Here is a 15430-nt window from a genome sequence, read left to right as displayed (position 1 = left end):
AAGTACACAACACACTTTTATACAGAATTTGGAACATCCCGCCCCCAACAACCGCTTTCCTATTGGTCAATTGTAAAGTACATGTAGTCCTCCTTCAGGTCCTCCTTAGCCATGCAAATGAGGACTTGAAAATGAGTCAGCAGGGATTGGTCCGATAGCTTGACCAGAAGGACTGCCATGTGCAATGAGACAGAAGCCCCCAGGGGGCAATCAATGTACACAATAGCCAAAAACAGAACAACGGGAGGTCATTAGCACTTAACAATGAGACAGGGCAATCCACATTCCCTTTCCAATACAAAAACAAAAGGAAAATCTTGCTGACATTGAAAGATATGTAACATACACAGCATTTAGGAATTACAGATTTCATGAAATGGGAATACATCTTAATATTTCTATATGGAGATATTTCTGACAAATATGAAGCAATCCAAACCTTTACTTATCTGTCTTTAAATTCCAGTCACATTTGCGTTAAGAGCTTAGAGACAAAGTTAACACTTTTCAATATAAGGTTTAATTATAAATAAGGTTAAAGTTGGTGCAAATAAAAATATTTACAGAAAAATGGGTGACAAAGAAATAGAGACACAATTCAGCAATTTAGAAGAATAGATAAAGAATTAGAAATGGAAATACTTGCATTCAAAAGTCCTTGTATTATCTTAGTTTCAGAAGCTGAACATGATCGGTCCTCCAGCGTGATGTTTCTGCTTTAACGGTAAGATGAGAACTGAGAGCTCCCTCAGAGTCTCTCTTTTTCTCTGACCCCAGGGGGGTGTCACCAGAAGTACTTGACCAATAAACACTAGGCCATGGGCAGCCCCGGAGGCTCACAAAATGCTAAGACACCTCCCGCTTAGACAGATTACTAACAGAACTCATATCTCGAAATATGTAATGGTTACATTCTTGAAACTGATATTTTATGGTACGGCATTGAATATATTATCCACAGACACTAAACACGGGTTATCTCGGAATAACCTCTGACCTGTAAGGCATCTGATCGCTAGCTTATCTTCCCTAGGAACGAATGTGATCATGTTTGATCTTAATTCAATCTGTATTTTATTTGGCATTCAAATATATATTTTTTGTCAAGGTGTCATGTTCGAGTAAAAAGTTATGAATTGGGTATGGATTTGTGAGATGTAGGTGTTACATTTTAATTAACAACTGGGCTTGTGGAATTTACAAGGCAGCCTCCCTGGCCATCTGCTCAGATTACGACATAGCTTCTGGCCAGGAAGAGACATAGCGGCTAGGATGTCTGTATGCTGCTAAGCTAAGGGTGTCAAAAGTGTCAGCTCGCAGGAGCCCAGCATTCCTAAGCTAATTGAGGTGGGGTGGGGGTGGGGAAGGAGTGCCTTTTGGTTCTACTGTCCAGCTCTGAAACACAAAATGGTTGCTTTCGTATCCCAGTGCAGGATATTCAGTGTACGATACCATTATACCTGGGCCCCCCTTTTTTAAACCGATGGGGCCTGGCACCAGTACAAGAGTGCCGGCTGAACAGCCTTATTATCGGCCCTGTCCTGGACCTTGAGCAATACATCCAGAAATCAAATTGAGCTAGTAGTAATCTCATCAGTGAATTTTAGATTCAGTTGGTTGGCACGGTGGCCCAATCACTGACAAGACACCATCAATAAAACACACTCCATCCAGCACCATGTGACTGAGGGCAGAGAAAAAAATATATTTACCAGAAAATAAAGAGATCTCTATATGTCTTATCACAGCCAAATAAATCAACTTTGTGTTTGTAGCACTTACCACCTACAGATCTAATGGATTGAATGGTTCTCCTGCCATTTCTATTGGTGATCTGGTCCAAAGCTGTCCAAAAACACTCAGCTACCTTTCACTGATGACAAAACAAATGACATCCACTCTGTCAAAATTTTCTAGTAGACTTTATTGGCTTAATGTCCAGGAGAGGGAGGGGTAAGAACTACAGGATACCCCAAAACAGCAGCTAGCATTCCTTCCACTCATATAAACTCAGCCTCTCTCACAGGTCAGTAATGTGCCTTTAGGCTGAGACCAGCAATCTTCAGTCTGTGCCTTTTAAGCCAAGACCGGCAATCTTCAGTCTTTGCATTTTAGCCAAGGCTGCCTAAAGACTATGCCAACTTGTCTGAAGTTTCTTTCTTTAGAGGCCACCATCCTTTCTTCCAAGCTTTAACAAAGTCCTTTTCCCAGTCCTTGGCTCTGGAATTGTTCCCACCCCAGTCCTGGGAGAAATAGGACATTTGAACTCTTCTCACCCTCCCCAGGTAGCAGGTCTGGAAGGCTATGGCTGGGTCCCTCACTCTGGCATCCTCTACAGGCAAATCCTTGGAGGAAAATCCACTTCTAGAAAGAGTCTCAGATTTTTTATCTCTCTCTCCCCAGCCCACAGCACCGGGAATAAAACTCCTAGTGATTGGACAGGGGGAAACAGGCAGTAGTCAATGTAAAAGGCTTAGGTGATACCCAATAAATGCAGAAAACAATAACAATCAGAGCTTAGGCAGGCTACAGCCACCCCCTGAATTTAGAATAGAGACCCTCCAGATTATGTCAGGGACCCTATATGTTCCTTGTGACAGGAGTCACTTTGGCTGGGGGGCTTGTGGAACCCAGATTACTTTAGAGAGGTCAGGAAACTCCTTGTCCATCTTCCCCTGCCCCTCCTATGTGTAAGTCACCCTGTGTCTAATAGGGGCACAGGGTGACCAAGAACCCCAGTCGGGTCTGCACTAATCGGACTTGCTGTACAACCACACCGGACTCAGTGTTTTGTGTTACCCCGGTTATCCTGGGTTCTATATGTGTGGTTTGTGTTGAAAGAGTGAGGGGCTCTTTCACTTGGGACAATAATATTTCTGAACAATGTCCCTCAGGAAACATATGAAGATGAACGGTTTGACTTTTCAGATTGCTAGAATATTGCAGATAGTGAGGTGGGGTGGGGTATGGTTTGTTATTGTTAAGTACCTGTATCCCATTGTTCTATTGTTTCTGTCTGCCTTAAGATCAACTTATTATGGGATGTATATGTGTATGTGGATTGGCTGCTAAGGGGGAGGGCGGTTTTGTCCCATTGTGTTTATCTCTTTGTGCCTCTGTTTGAATAAACAGTTTTATTCTGGTTCCCTCCAAAACTGGTACTGTCTAGTCCTTGGGGTAACTATAGCCAGATTCATCGGGTCCTGTGTTCCAGAGCTTAGGAAGCAGCTTCTTGGCAGAGATACCCAGTCGGGGTGTCCGGAGTCCGTCACATGTCTTTTATCTGTTAAATGTGCTAATGATATGAAGAAAAATTCCTGACACAATGGGGGCAATTTATTAAAACCATTCCACAGAAAATCTGGTGCAGCTGTGCATATTAACCAATCAGCTTCCAGGTTTTATTGTCAAAGCCTCAGTGAACAAGCTGAAGTTGGAAGCTGATTGGTTACTATGCCCAGCTGCACCAGATTCTGTGGAATAGTTTTAGTAAATCTCCCCCAATGCTTCCACAGATTAATAAACAAACTTTATTTTCCCCAGAGAGAGAAATTATTGTTAGGAATCCTCCCATATATTATCTGTGTCCCACTGTATAAGAGTTCCTATGACTACGAGTCACAGCCTCACCCTGTGTAGTAGTGTACAGAACTGGTCACCTCGCCCTGTGTAGTTGTGTACAGAACTGGTCACCTCGCCCTGTGTAGGAGTGTACAGAACTGGTCACCCTGGGGACACTTAGTTGTCGTTTCTTCCTTCTGCTCCCAGTGATGGCGTCTTCTGATCTGAAGAAAGAGCTGGAATGTTCCATCTGTCTGGACTTTTATACAGATCCTGTAACCCTGAAATGTGGACACAACTTCTGCCAGGACTGTATTGGCCGTGTGCTGGATACACAGGAGGAGGATGGAGGTTATTCCTGTCCTGAATGTAAACTAAGTTTCAAAAACCGTCCTGTCCTTCAAAGGAATCTGAAACTACGTAACATAGTGGAGAATTTTCAGTCCACCCATCCAGATCAGGAGGAGTCCGGGGTCTCCTGTACTTACTGTATTCATACTCCTGTACCTGCTGTGAAATCCTGTCTGCATTGTGAAGCTTCTCTGTGTGACAATCACCTGCGAGTCCACAGCAAGTCACCAGAACACGTCTTATGTGACCCCACCACTTCCCTGGAGAACAGGAAATGTTCCGTCCATAAGAAGATCCTGGAGTATTACTGCACTGAGGACTCCACCTGTATCTGTGTGTCCTGCAGTTTGGCCATAGAACATCGGGGACACCGGGTGGAAACTCTGGATGAGGCTTCTGAGAAGAAGAAGAAGAAACTGAGGAATGTTCTGCAGAAACTGATGACAGAGAGAGAGGAGATGGAGAAAAGAGTCCAGAGTCTGCAGGAACACAGGAGTAAAGTACAAGGAAAAGCAGATGATGAAACAGAGAGAGTCACTGCCCTGTTCAGAAACCTCAGGAGATGTCTGGAAGACCTGGAGAAGAGAGTCCTGAGTGAGATCTTTGGGCAAGCAGAGCGGGTCTCCCTCTCTGTTCTGGATATGATCCAGGATCTGGAAATAAAAAAGGAGGAGCTGTCCAGGAAGATGGGGGACATTGAGGAGCTGTGTAACATGACAGACCCACTGACTGTCCTACAGGAATCAGACACAGATGACTTGTGTGATACTGAGGATGAAGATGATGAGGTCAGAGAGAGACATGATAAACTCCTCCATGATGGAGGGGATCTGGATGTGGCGGGGATCTCACACACATTACACACAGGTTTATCTGATATCATGTCTGGGGTAAATGTAGAGAAATGTACAGGCACACATGTCTATCCACATTCTACTACAAAGGGCAAAGGTCCCATCAATGCTGAACCATCCAGGAGACGTCCCCAACCCTCCCCCACCATACAACACTCACACTGCCAGGCTGGAAGAGCAAATATTGGGGCAGTACAGCAAACATTGGGGGTGTCGGGGGTTACAGACATTTTACTGGATGTGAGGACAGCTGGTAATCATCTATATATATCAGATGACAGGAAAACTGTATCCTGGTCAGATGAGAGCCTGAATTACCCAGAAACCCCAGAGAGATTTCGTTGTCCTCAGGTGATGAGCAATCAAAGTTTCTCCTCAGGGAGACATTACTGGGAAGTAGATGTTGGGGGGTCAATTTGGTGGAGAGTCGGGATGTGTTACCCCAGTATAGACAGGAGAGGAAACCAGTCATGGATTGGATATAATAGGAACTCTTGGAGTTTAAGGAGATGGCGTAATCAGTATTCGGTGGTACATGACAGTAATAAGATCCCAATACCTGGTGATGTCCCCAGTAACAGAATCGGGATAGATCTGGATTATGAGGCCAGGATGATCTCCTTTTATGATCTGTGTGACCCGATCCGACACCTCCACACCTTCACCACCACCTTCACCGAGCCCCTCCATGCTGGGGTATGGGTAGGGACAGGTCATTTAAAGATATGTGGGGAGAATCAGATGTGAGAAGTCTGCCCAGCGACTGGTCACATCACAGGGTGGAGAACCTGATTGGTGGAATACTCAGCCAATAGGGGGAAGCAGAGGGGGGGGGGGGAGGGGGAATAGGGGGAGGCAGAGGACAAGACAAAAACATTACTGATTTATGGATAAAGCTGCAGGTTTCGGGGCCGTCATCTTCATCCTAAACCTCACTTCATTACCTAGTGTGTGACCAGGAACAAGCATACAGGAGGGCAGAGTTCAGGCTTCACTGGCTGCATGCTTGTTCCCACTCCATCCAGAACTAGAACAATAGGTTTTGTCTTGACACACACTTTAATATCCACAATGAGAATTCCTACATTTCTGTCCTCACAGGTTTCTTTACATGACAAATCCATGTATCTGTGATTGCCCAACCCTCCCTGTGATTGGCTGTGATGATTGTCACTATGAATGCAGCCAGTGCTAGCCTTGTTCCTATTGGTTATGATGTAGAGGGGCGGGGATTGTGGTGTGGGTGTGGTAGTGTGGACAGGTGACGGGGGGGGGGGTGTACTGTCAGAACTATTGGGGCTAAAAGGAATCATATGGCACTTTTCCACTGCAAGTACCGGCTCGGCTCTACTTGGCCCTGCTTGGCTTTTCCACTGCTGGTACCGCATGGAACGGTGTTGGAACGGTTCGGTACGGTACGGTATGGTTTGCTTTTCCACTAAAGTAATACTAAAGTTAAGTGGGTGGGATAACAAGGATTCTTTGACCAATCAGTGGCTAGTAGTGACTGCATGCAAAGGATTGTGGGATATTGTACCGGGTATGATACCTCTTGGAACCACAATCGAGGTGGTACTGTTTTTGAGAGCCGTTCCGTTCCATGCAGTGGAAAAGCGCCGCCGTACCGAACCGTTCCTACACCGTACCATGCGGTACCATGCAGTGGAAAAACACAAAAGCGAGCCGAACCGTTCGGTTCCATGCAGTGGAAAAGCACCAATATAAGGCCCATACATGTTATTTTTATACATATTGTTATAGGGGCATCCTGGTAGCCATTTTGTCACGAGGTGAGGTGAATGTAAGTTCATTGTCCTTGGGTAAAGATTCTTACAGAAAATCTTAGAGTCTCAGCAAAGACCTTCTCAAGCCCATAAATTAAAGAAATCCAGACAACACGCCGAGGTCTAGCCATGGTGCCAGGCTGGGTTATAATGAGAGTGTTGTCATTCTTGTCTGGATTTCAACAATGAAGAAGAGATCAGAATGTTTCATTTTTTTTTTAGGGCTCATTTAAAAATCTGCTTGATGAAACATTATTATTATTTGTAGTAATTGTATTAGCAACAATATTATTATGTCGTTGTATTATATGAAGCATATACGTAGGCCTACTTAATTGAATAAGTTCTAGGAACATTTTATATATATTTACTTTGATAATTTTCAACCGATATTCATTACATATTGGGGGGAGGTACTCCTTGAATTATATGTGTATTATCATTGATATAGTAGGTATAAGCTTCATATATATAGAATAGTGTGATATGTATACCATTTTTTTTTTTTTTTTTGTAAAGAGCTTAGTGCTATTCCATTTTTAAGTTACTTCACTTAAAAGGAGTGTTAATTGCAGTGGTTTTAAATCCTATCCAGCAATATATATCTCATACAAGGTAGATGCTATTCTTGACAGAAAGTGACATGGGGGGGTAAACATCCATAGGATTTAAGTTTTTCTCCTAGGCTTAGGTCAGAAGGTTATCTTTAAAAAAATAGTTGAATTATACCATTTTCCCCAAATTGTTATATTGACAATCAGTGCCCCCTATTGATAATGGCAAGTTACAGCCATATAGAGGATGACCCCCTATCTGGTGTATTTTCATATGGAAAACAAAATCCACGCCCACATTTCTATAGGATAAATGTTTAGTGTAAGTGAGAGACTGGGAGGGAGAATTGAAAAGATCAGGAAGGAAGAAGGATGCTCGTATGAGGTTCTGACACACAGATGGGAGACATTGGAAGCTGAGGCAGGCTATTCAATAGTGACATCCCAGACAACAGACATAGAAGTCTTGGTTAAAGTATACATTTCTATAGGCAATTAATTTGCCATATACATCTGACTGAACCATTATTATCCTTATAGCATCAAGATTTGAATTTAGATCATTCTAACTGCACTATGACTGGTCTAATTTTTTTATCTTGGGACCTTGAGGCTGATTTCAGTCCATAGTAAATGGTGCAGCTGTGATTCATTCTTAAAATAAATTAACTTAATAGATGTTTATTTTACCAAAAACAAATCTTGACTTCTAGCAAGTCTTGGTGCATGGTGTAACAATTTTTGTCCATGCATTTTTTTTTTAAACATTGAGTTGTGAACATCTGTTGGCTGAGAGAGGTCACGTGTCAAATCTGTCAGATTTTGTTTCCATATTTTGTGAGCTCATGAGAAGCTATTAATCACATTCCAGAAGTTATGGGTTTTGGTTACTTTGATATTCTGTAATAATATCCTTTGATTACATTTCTCACATTACCTGTGTGATACATATTATTGAATTTTGTTCTGCATTTTGTGTTTATCACCAGTTATATTTTTGACATTATTCTGCACTGAGTTTTATTTAATAAAAAAATATAATTTTTGCACAAAATTGTATTGCTCTTATCTTCAGGTTAGCGCCAATAAACGATCTCGAGTTTTTGTTGATTTATGGAAATCAGTTGAGAATCTCCTTACTTATAGATCCTTGCTTATTTGCATACATAGACACTGCTTATCAGAGCAGTATATACATTCTGACAATACAGTCTCAGGAAGTGGAAATCCTCGGCTCTGTATATAGGAATATTGATCAGTGATTGGATATAGATAGAATGATGGGACGGATTGGACGATTACTACAATCACCATTAACCACTTCAGTCCCAGCACCTCTATGATCCTTATGGAGCCGAGCAATTGTTACATTTCCTCTATGGCCCTATTCATCTGAAAAAAATATTCATTACAATTACTATAAAAATATTATAAATATGAACAATAAATACTATTAATTATAGAAATTATGATCTGATTTACTAATGATGGAATGAGATGACTAAGTGCTTATATGCTAATGTGAGGTTCTTTATATAATAACAGCTTCTCTGTCTAGAATGACTTTACAGAAAGATGTTATTAGAAGAAATTGTTGTTCTCCGGATCCTTGGAAGGTCTTGTTGGGGAACATAGAGACAGTTGGTCTCCTTCTTCTACAATGAGGGATTTGGGAGTCTGGAGGTGGGACAAGCTGATAAGGTGTTCAGAGATAACAGAAATTAATGTCTCTTGTAATGAATGATGTGCTGCTTGTACAAATTCTTCACTGAATGATTTCATCCTTCTAGATTGTAAGTTTTAACGAGCAGGGCCCTCAAGTTCCTCCTATTTTGAACTGTACTGTAACTGTATTGTCTTCCCTCACATTGTAAAGCGCTGTGCAAACTGTTGGCGCTATATAAATCATGTATAATAATAATAATCTGTAAAATGTTGATGTTTGGGACGGTCCTCCATGACAACTGTCTAGGATTGGAGGGTAAAAGCCTCCCGTTTGATGAAGAGGTCAGATCCTTGGTCCACCTGCCATGTCTAAGGATCTCCGCACACCTTCATCTCTCTACTTTCTACTCTTTACTTTTACTTTCTAACTCTTATTTTCTAAATAAACTTCCAGAACCTTCACTGGTGATAGGATATTGATCTCTCTAAATATGGATTTTATGCAGAAGTTAATCATTTACATGCATTTGCAATGCTTTATGGAACGAAGGCTGGAGAACTAGCTGACCACCGATGTACAGACTTATACAATAACTTTAGTAAGCAATATTGTTTGCCAGAATCTATAGTTAGATTTCTGGTAAGATGAACAAATAGATGGGGAGGTACTTTAGGGGGTAAATGCACCCACCCACAGGAAGGGAATTGTGTCCTATCAAGGGATATACCATGAGTGGGTGCCGCCTTCGCGGTCATGTGATATCATCATATCCTGTATTGTGTCATTGTTATAAACCCTATAAAACAGAGGAAACATGGGAATAAAAGTTGAGTGTTCTACCGACCTTGATTGTAATGTAATCTGTCTGTGTATAGCGTTCAACAATGAAGAGAGACAACACCGCTCAGGCTAGTCAAAGTCCACGATTCAAGGTGGGTGCTGAACCTCAGCTCGCCACTAGGAGAAGCATGTCCTACCCTGCTGTACCTTATACCACTTATGGTAATAAAGGAACCTTTCTTCATTGGATTCCGTGGTGGTGTGCCACCATTTTCTTCCTTCATGTGTATAGCGCTCCCCGCGCCGTCTCTGAGAATGCTGAACTGAAGGTAAGAGGTTGATACAGAATTGAAGTAGGATTGAGGCTAAGTAATAGAGAGATTAAGTGGTAATATAAATAAAATCTTACCGTAAAATTCCTTTCTCTGAGTCCTCCGACAGTCGCCGCCCACTCATACAGACTTCACCAATGGGTATTGACTTCCTCTCCGCAGGAGTAGCTAGGCATAAGACTTGTTAAAAGCAAAAGCATTAACATAGAAACACCCATGGGGGCTGTCCTACTGGTCAATACCCCCCCTGCAGTAAGCCATCCCAACTCAGTTTGGTAGCAAGCAGTTAAGTGTACAAGAACCCCAAAAAGAGGGGCGGGGGCGGCGACTGTCGGAGGACTCAGAGAAAGGAATTTTACGGTAAGATTTTACAAAAATTCCGTTTTCTCTTACGTCCTCCGACAGTCGCCGCCCACTCATACAGTCTTCACCAATGAGATGTCCCAAAGCAGTGTAGACATGAGTGGTGGGAGACGCAACCGTAGAAAAGGCACGCAGTACCCACATCAGAGAAAGGAACCTTACACGAACCTTCTGGGCAACAACAAAGGCTCAACAGGAGCAACAACCCAGGAAAGCAAATAACCAGAGGGGGTAAACAACCCCAACAGCCAGGGACCCATAAAAAAACCAGGGTTCCCTATGGCACTGCCGCACAGAGAACTTTGCGGCCAAAGGAGGCATCAGCTGATGCCAGAACATCAATTTTGTAGAATTTTGAAAAGGTGTGCACTGACGACCAAGTCGCAGCCTTGCACACCTGGGCCACCGAAGCCTGATGCCGGAAGGCCCAGGACGTACTCACCGACCTGGTAGAGTGCGCCTTTACAGGGAAGGGCGGAACCCGTCCCTTCAAAGCATAGGCCTGAACAATTGTCTGTCTGATCCATTTGGCAATGGTCACTGCAGACGCAGCCTTACCCTTCCAAGGTCCCTCAGGAAGGACAAAGAGAGAATCCGATGTTCGAAAGGATTCAGTGGACGACAGGTAAACCCTGATCGCCCTGACAACATCCAAAGAATGCAATGCAATCTCCTTAGTATGCTTAGGCTTTGCACATAGCGAAGGCAAAACAATGTCCTCATTAAGGTGAAAATCAGAAACCACCTTTGGAAGAAAGGACGGGTCCGGTCGCAAGACCACCTTGTCCTTGTGAACCACTAGGTAAGGGGAGCGGCAAGACAACGCCGCCAATTCTGACACTCTGCGAGCCGAAGTGATCGCCACGAGAAAGGCAACCTTCTTAGACAGCAGAGGTAACGACATCTCCCTGATGTTTTCAAAGGGAGGACACTGTAGCACGGACAGAACCAAGTTCAAGTCCCATGGAGGTAAAGGTGCCCTCCTGGGAGGGGCCAAGTGACGAACACCTTGAATGAAGGTGCGAATTAAAGAATAAGACGCCACAGGGCATTGAAAAAGGACAGCCAGTGCAGATACCTGGCCCTTTATCGTGGCAAACGCAAGGCGCTGGTCCACACCAGATTGGAGGAAAGCCAACACTCTCGCCACTGAGTAAGAACGAGGGGAAAAGCCCCTGGACTCACACCAGGCAAAATAAGCTTTCCATGTATGGTAATAAATCTTGCCAGACGAGGCCTTTCTAGCTTTGATTAAAGTAGGAATGACCTCTGAGGAGAGACCCCTGTCTCTCAGGACCTGGCTTTCAACAGCCATGCCGTTAAAGCCAGCGACTGTAAAGCAGAATTAAAGATCGGTCCCTGAGACAGAAGATCTTCCCGCATTGGGAGCCGCCAAGGAGGCTCGACGGGTAGGTGAACGATGTCCGCGTACCAGGACCGGCGCGGCCAGTCCGGTGCCACCAGAATCACCAACACGTGTTCCGACGCCAACCTGCGGAGGAACCTGGACAACAACTGAGGAGGAAAGGCATACATCAGACGATACTGATGCCAAGGCGCCACCAGCGCATCCGAGGCGTCTGCCAGAGGATCGCGCGTTCTTGCCACGAACCTTTCCACCTTGTTGTTTAGTCGGGACGCGAACAGATCCACATTCGGGGATCCCCATTTCGCACACAGCATTTGAAATACCTCCGGGTGCAGGGACCATTCCCCCTGGTCCAGGGTCTGGCGGCTCAGATAATCGGCCTGCCAATTCTCCACACCCGGAATGTGGACTGCCGAAATCGCCGGGACATGAGTCTCGGCCCAAGACAGAATGCTGGTCTCTTCCTGGGCCGCCCGGGCACTTCTGGTGCCCCCTTGGTGGTTGATGTAAGCCACCGCGGTGGCATTGTCCGTCTGCACGCTCACAGGGCAACCCTGAAGACGATCCGACCACTGGGCAGAAGGAACCGCACACTCAGCCAAGGCTAGGCAGTTCCTAAATGTTTTACAGGACAATTTCATGGTTCAGATGGTGAATGCACCGACAAGAAACAATGCGGTACTTGACCTGATTACCAACAATACAGACCTGATCACGGATATAGAAATACAGGACAACTTAGGAAACAGTGACCATAGGTCAATAAGTTTCAGTATTAATTACAGTAATAGGAAACACAAGGGTAAGGACACTGAATTTCAAAAGAGCCAATTTCCCTAAACTTCGCTCGCTGCTAGAAAATATCAAATGGGATAGAACCCTGGGAACAAAGAACACAGAGGAAAAATGGGAGTGCTTCAAGAGCATACTTAACAAAGGGATTGGCCAGTGCATTCCACAGGGAAATAAATTTAAAAGAGCAAAACTAAACCCTGGGTGGCTAAACTCCAACATAAAAATGCATACTAGTGCTAAAGAAAAGGCCTTCAAAAAATACAAGGCTGAGGGGTCATTGGCAGCATTTAAGCATTACAAAGAGTGTAATAAGAAATGTAAAGATGAAATCAGGGCGGCTAAAATAGAACACGAGAGACATATAGCGGAGGAGAGTAAAAAGAACCCCAAGAAGTTCTTTAAGTATATAAACAGTAAGAAAGCGAGGCCAGAACACATTGGCCCTATAAAAGATAACAAAGGAAATATGGCCACTGAGGACAGAGAAAAGGCGGAAGTGTTAAATAATTTCTTCTCTTCAGTCTTCACAAAAGAATCGGGGGGCTACACGAACCTAGCTTGTAAGGCCGAACTAAACCCCCCCCCCCTTAGGAAGTGCCGCCATGGCTAACAGAAGATAGACTTAAAACTAAACTAGAGAAACTTAACATAAATAAATCACCGGGACCGGATGGCTTGCACCTGAGGGTTCTTAAAGAGCTCAGCCAGGTGATTGCCAGACCATTATCCTTGATCTTTAAGGATAGTTTACAGACGGGTATGGTGCCAGCTGATTGGAAAAAAGCCAACGTGGTACCAATATTTAAAAAGGGGCCGAGATGTATCCCGGGTAACTATAGGCCGGTCAGCCTAACATCTGTAGTCTGCAAGATTTTGGAGGGGATGATAAGGGACCACATACAAGACTTTAGTAATGAAAACTGTATTGTTAGTAGTAATCAGCATGGATTCATGAAAAATCGTTCTTGCCAAATCAATCTATTAACCTTCTACGATGAAGTGAGCTGCCACCTAGATAAAGGTAAGTACATGGGGAAGGGAATTGTGGGACTTTATATGAGACTCATGACCAAAAGAGTCTCCATCCCTATATTGATTATCAAGAAATAAAAGCAAGGTGGGACTTTATGTGAGGTGTGACCAGCTGGAAAAATAAATATGAATGCATAGTAGAAAAAACCAGATAAGTAATAATATAATCAATTGTTTATTGAAAGTCTAAAGACCAAGTATTGGTAAAAGCAAAGTGCTCACTATAAAAATGTATCCCATGGTAATGGGAAAAACAAATGATACACATATGGGTATAGATGATCTAGAGACACTGATACAAAATAATACAATGTTGTCCTAAGACATTCTGGTATATAGTAACACATGTAATGAGGTCCTGATACAAAAAATATATACATAATGAACATTTGTAATTGATGGATTGCTGTATTAAACTCAACGCGTTTCGTGAACACATATTCACTTCGTCAGGAGTAGGCAAAGTTCAGAGATAATAAGGTATCAATTATAGTTTTTTGGGGTAACCAGATTGTCCGGGAGTATGTCCAGCCTGGGAGCTGAGGGAGCGAAGCCCACGTGCATCATGCAGGTATGTAAAGTAGAAGGCATACAAGGCGGCTCCCAAAAAGGGGGTCTCAAAAAACTATCCTCACCATTGGAGTAAATCTGCATAGATCCAGGGCAAGATTCGCGCCCAGCGTCACACTGGTGCTCAGTAGTAGGGAAGCTGCCGGGCCGCCAATCCGCCTTACTCCAATGGTGAGGATAGTTTTTTGAGACCCCCTTTTTGGGAGCCGCCTTGTATGCCTTCTACTTTACATACCTGCATGATGCACGCGGGCTTCGCTCCCTCAGCTCCCAGGCTGGACATACTCCCAGACAATCTGGTTACCCCAAAAAAATATAATTGATACCTTATTATCTCTGAACTTTGCCTATTCCTGACGAAGTGAATATGTGTTCACGAAACGCGTTGAGTTTAATACGGCAATCCATCAATTACAAATGTTCATTATGTATATATTTTTTGTATCAGGACCTCATTACATGTGTTACTATATACCAGAATGTCTTAGGACAACATTGTATTATTTTATATCAGGGTCTCTAGATCATCTATACCCATATGTGTATCATTTATGTTTTTCCCATTACCATGGGATACATTTTTATAGTGAGCACTTTGGTTTTACCAATACTTGGTCTTTAGACTTTCAATAAACAATTGATTATATTATTACTTATCTGTTTTTTTCTACTATGCATTCATATTTATTTTTCCAGCTGGTCACACCTCACATAAAGTCCCACCTTGCTTTTATTTCTAGATAAAGGTAAGCCTGTGGATGTGGTGTATCTGGATAAAGGAAGGATTGTGGATGTGGTGTATCTGGATAAAGGAAGGTCTGTGGATGTGGTGTATCTGGATAAGGGAAAGCCTGTGGATGTGGTGTATCTGGATAAGGGAAAGCCTGTGGATGTGGTGTATCTGGATAAGGGAAAGCCTGTGGATGTGGTGTATCTGGATAAGGGAAAGCCTGTGGATGTGGTGTATCTGGATAAAGGAAGGCCTGTGGATGTGGTGTATCTGGATAAAGGAAGGCCTGTGGATGTGGTGTATCTGGATAAAGGTAAGCCTGTGGATGTGGTGTATCTGGATAAAGGAAGGCCTGTGGATGTGGTGTATCTGGATAAAGGAAGGTCTGTGGATGTGGTGTATCTGGATAAAGGAAGGCCTGTGGATGTGGTGTATCTGGATAAAGGAAAGCCTGTGGATGTGGTGTATCTGGACTTTGCAAAGGCCTTTGACACCGTTCCCCACAAACGCTTACTGTACAAACTAAGGAAGGTAGGTATGGACCATAGGGTGAGTACCTGGATAGAGAACTGGCTCCAGGGGAGAGTCCAGAGGGTGGTGATTAACGGGGAGTACTCGGATTGGGCGGGTGTGGAAAGTGGGGTCCCCCAAGGTTCTGTCCTGGGACCAATCCTGTTTAATTTATTCAT

At 43.5% G+C, this 15430-nt stretch overlaps 1 protein-coding gene and 1 pseudogene across 2 annotated transcripts in view; one reads left to right on the top strand and one right to left on the bottom strand.

The window, feature by feature from the left end:
- The window catches only part of LOC309566639 (E3 ubiquitin/ISG15 ligase TRIM25-like), a 172589-nt pseudogene that overhangs the window by 41805 nt on the left and 115354 nt on the right, over nucleotides 1-15430 (bottom strand). The gene's annotated exons all lie outside the window — the stretch shown is intronic.
- Nucleotides 1-15430, top strand: part of LOC309566690 (uncharacterized protein) — an 84910-nt gene that overhangs the window by 19069 nt on the left and 50411 nt on the right. Inside the window, exons 2-3 of the mRNA XM_082271951.1 lie at nucleotides 3769-4802; nucleotides 4965-5247. Coding sequence (XP_082128077.1) covers nucleotides 3769-4802; nucleotides 4965-5247 — 1317 coding nt within the window. The remainder of the gene's footprint in view (nucleotides 1-3768; nucleotides 4803-4964; nucleotides 5248-15430) is intronic.

The sequence above is a fragment of the Pelophylax lessonae genome (genome assembly GCF_965119305.1).
Source record: "Pelophylax lessonae genome assembly, chromosome: 1".
Taxonomy (NCBI): domain Eukaryota; kingdom Metazoa; phylum Chordata; class Amphibia; order Anura; family Ranidae; genus Pelophylax; species Pelophylax lessonae.
The sequence above is the reverse complement of the archived record's forward strand: the minus strand, read 5'-3'. Positions and strand labels throughout refer to the sequence as shown.